General features: G+C 35.1%; 1 protein-coding gene across 2 annotated transcripts; it reads right to left on the minus strand.

Annotated features, from left to right (window-relative positions):
- Positions 1-1020: 1020 nt before the first annotated feature.
- LOC126745164 (uncharacterized) lies at positions 1021-3280 on the minus strand. Of its 2 annotated transcripts, none has more exons than XR_007663450.1 (3): positions 2275-2715; positions 1622-1784; positions 1021-1560 (listed from the first exon to the last, which is right to left on the minus strand). XR_007663450.1 is itself a non-coding variant. In XM_050452894.1 (3 exons), the coding sequence occupies exons 1-3, from the start codon at positions 2853-2855 to the stop codon at positions 1365-1367; spliced, it is 483 nt and encodes a 160-aa protein (XP_050308851.1). In that variant the 5' UTR covers positions 2856-3280; the 3' UTR covers positions 1021-1364. The 2 variants fall into 2 exon arrangements, 1 of the variants encoding a protein (XP_050308851.1); XM_050452894.1 differs by lacking the exon at positions 2275-2715 and adding an exon at positions 2732-3280.
- Positions 3281-4029: the final 749 nt, after the last annotated feature.

Below are 4029 nucleotides of genomic sequence, written 5' to 3' on the forward strand. Positions count from 1 at the left end.
CTTAGGTCGCAGCCCTTCTCGGGCCCCTTCGGTCTTTAATGAGCGAAGGCTAATAGTAGATTAAGGTCCCGAAATCCGTATAAATTTTAAATAATGCCCCTAGGTGTCACGGCACAGCTGGCCTGACAAGATGAAATTTCGGTCGGGAGATATTGCGCCTGGAAGTATTAAATTAGCTGCCGGAGTTCCTCGGTTAAAGAAGAATTTCATTTTATAGAAAAAGAAATTGAAAGTAAATTAGGAAACGCCGAACCTGGCCGTTTTTCATTTTTTTTCCTTTTCTGGTTTTTTTAATTAGATTAGTTTGAACTGAATTTCATTAATAAGGGAAGAATTGACGAAGACACCAGGGTTAGTTCCTTATGTTAGAGAGAATTTTATATGCTTTATATGGTTGTAACATTGTCAATATACAGGAAGATGATGAACTATATGAAAGTATCATACGTACACTGCTATTTAAATTTATTTCAAATTGTGAAAATATAATGGCTTACTTCAGTGAGTTTCATATCAGACATTATTATATGAAGTGGAATAATTTGATTGCTTCGAGTGTATGATTTTTCTGGTATTTTTGTTTGAAAATACGTTTTATCATGATGTAGTTTAAGCTGGTAATTGGACTAGTTGGGAGGGTTCTAATACATACCCTCTAAGGCATAGATTTCGTATTGGACTTATTGCATTTATATATATTAACTATACTTTCATAGTCTACTTTTGGTCTAATAATGGTAGTGCATATTTTTAAGGAAATCCTAACCTCTTTTTCGACGTTTTAAGTCTTAAAGTATGGTCTATCTACTGCGGAGTGCGCAAGCGGAGTACGCGTTGCAGCAGTCTAACAGCTTTGTTCAAGGTCCAATAAGTGGATATGAAAAATTCGCTTTAACTCTTAGGTAAGTAAACAATAATTTGCGTCATTATAGCATTTATTTAAAAAAATATGGTCATGTCTTAAAGATTAAGTAGAACACTTCATCAATTCTCTTCTTCTTCTTCATTCAACACGTCTCATCAGAAATAGCATCTAAACTGCTAGACTGAGCCTCAGAAATATCGTCTCTTGGTATACTATTTTGCTGATAGCAATAGGGCTTGCAGGAATGGTTTGCCTGCTTATTATGAGAAATTGAACGGTATTCCAAGTCGGTAACAATTTGGCAAACTTTAGCTTTTGCCTCAACTGCTAGGTGGGGAAGAAAAGTCATTACAGTTTGAGCCATACTCTGAAAAAATGTCATTATCGGATTTGTTTCATGCGTAGTGATGGGTTCAGATGAAGCTGACAATAAATCACGAATTAATTCATTTCTCTCTTTGCCTCTGTTCTCTAAAGCTGCAAGAATGCGATCTGTATTTTACTTTTTGTTTGCACTTTTCTTGGGTATTTCAGACTCTTCAAAATATCTTTTTTTAGTGTTATTGTCTTCTTTCTCTTCGTGCTCTTCTTGTTCAGTTTCATCTATAACAGTTTCTTCATTTTCTTTGTCTTGGTCATTTTCATAAAGTCCATCAGAGGTTGGAGACCCAGTTCCGGAAACATTAGTAAAGGACCTATGTAAAAAAATTATATAAAATAGCATTCTATAAACGTCACCTTTTTAAAAAACCTCACGCCTTTTCATGTGGCACTTTTCTTAGGAATAACATGCGACTCAAATACTCCCAGGTTGATCTCTTGCTGCTTGCAGCAGTACTAGTTAGTTTCTTCGTTATTAGTTTTTGTTTCCTATTATATAAATCTCTTAATGTTCTCCATCTTGTTTTGCAGTCTTGAGCTAAAATGTATTTTTTTTCAGATATCTGGCAATCGTTCGTTAGCATTTGCTTATAGAATTTCGCATAACCACATAAGTTTAATTGTTAAGGAAGTGCTAGCAGCAATATGCAAGAAGTTAGTACCTATTTATTTACCAGTACCCACAAAACAAAGTATGAGAGCTGTTGCTAAAACTTTAATGAAATATGGAACTTTCCTAATTGTTGCGGAACAATAGATGGAAAACATTCCCGTATAATATGTCCAAGTAATACCGGTATTTTTCCATTGTATTGCTAGCTTTGGTTGATGCTAAATATAAATTTATATGCATAGATGTGGGTTCGTATGGAAAAGAAGGTGACAGTGGCATATTTAAAAAGTCAAAGCTTTATGAAATTTTGTCAAATGAAGATTATTGCATTCTAGAGGAAACACCCTTGCCAAATATTAATACAGTTTTGCCACATGTTATTATAGGAGATGAAGCTTTTTCCCTTTCAAAATACCTGTTACGTCCTTATCCAAAAGATCAAGTTTCTGATAATAATCAGAAACGTATCTTTAATTATAGGTTATGTAGGGCAGGAAGAACTGTAGAAAATGCCTTTGGCATTTTGTGCCAAACTTTCAGAATATTCTTCACACTTATTGCTATTAAACCAGATACAGCAGAGCTGTTAATTACAGCGTGTTGTTGTTTGCATAATTTGCTAAGAAACTCGCCCTGTGTTAGAACTGCAAGTGAAGAAGAACCTGCCACAACTCTTCCAACTAAAAATATGGTACCATTAAATAAAACTGGGGGAAATGCGACATTACAGGCATTTAGAACACGGGAGGAATTTACGAACTACTTTTGTAGTAGACAAGGACAAGTCCATTGGCAGCAAAAATTAATAAATCGAACAGATAAAAAATAATGTAAATATAAGTGTTTTTCTTAAATATATAAACTAATTTTACCGCTTCTTTTAATAATTCCAGCAATTTCCCTCCATATAGAGCTAAAACACACGGAGCTGTTTGGGAGCGTTTTGTGCCGACTGCTTCTATCTCTTCGACAATGTGATGCGATATTCTCTGGCATCACATTGTCTTTATACGATTTTTAAGAGGCATCATATAGCGCAGGATGTTGAGACACGCTGTCAATTAGGATATCGTCCTGCTCTTTGGAGAATTTGCAAAAGTTTTTTGGATTTGTCATAATAAAGTTGCTTTTTATTTAATTTTAATTTAAAAGCACGTGATTCTCTCACCGTAGTTTGTTTACAACTGCTGCGGACCAGTCGTCGAAATCGCCTCACGTTCAATAGCGACGGCCGTGCGCAACGGACGATTGCGTAGCGTGTGCGGAGTGCGCGATACATAGAACAACCTCATTTATTTACACACGAATCAATCCATGCGGATTCCGCATTGCGTACTCCGCTTGCGCACTCCGCAGTAGATAGACCATACCTTTAGTCGAAACCCTCAGAGAAATCTGTAAAACATACTATTTACTCTCAAAAGCACTTATAAGATTACTAATCAAGAAAATTGATGCATCGTACAAGAGTTAACAAGTTTTAATAAATACGCCAAGGTGGTCACAGACAAATTGCATGGATGTCAAGTATTTTGACTAGGGAAACGCGTCTACGCACAAACTGCATCCATCTTTATGTAAATTGAATTGTACGTGCGATGATCCAAAACGACTTAATGAACACATAAATGCAATGGATCTAAACAAGTGAATAGCATACTAATAAGTTGAAACTTAAGACAGATGTAGTTGCAATAATTATGATGATTCCTGAGCTGAACATGAGATGGCGTGCTAAAGTATAGGATGCTTTGGCACCTCGAAAATGTGTGCTGTGAATATTTTTTTTTTTATTTTGTAAATAAGAAAAAGTAGAGAAATCTTAACTAATCATTGATTGAAGTCACTAAAGTAGTGTTTGCAGATCTTCTAAATATTCTGTTTTAACAACGGTGTTATCAGCAAATCGCATGTCATAAGAAACATTGACCTCTTCTCTATCTAATTTGTTAATGATTTTAATAAATGCAATGAATCTAAACGAGTGAATGGCATATGAATAAATCGAGACTTAAGGCGGACGTAGACGGAATAATTATAATGATTCCTGAACTTAATATGAGATGGCGTGCTTAAGTATGGGATGCTCTGGTACCTCATAGTAACAAAAATATGCGCGGTGAATAAAATTCTTTTATTTTGTAAATTAGAAAAAGTAGAGAAATCTAAA

The sequence above is a fragment of the Anthonomus grandis genome, chromosome 15, assembly GCF_022605725.1.
Source record: "Anthonomus grandis grandis chromosome 15, icAntGran1.3, whole genome shotgun sequence".
Lineage (NCBI taxonomy): Eukaryota > Metazoa > Arthropoda > Insecta > Coleoptera > Curculionidae > Anthonomus > Anthonomus grandis.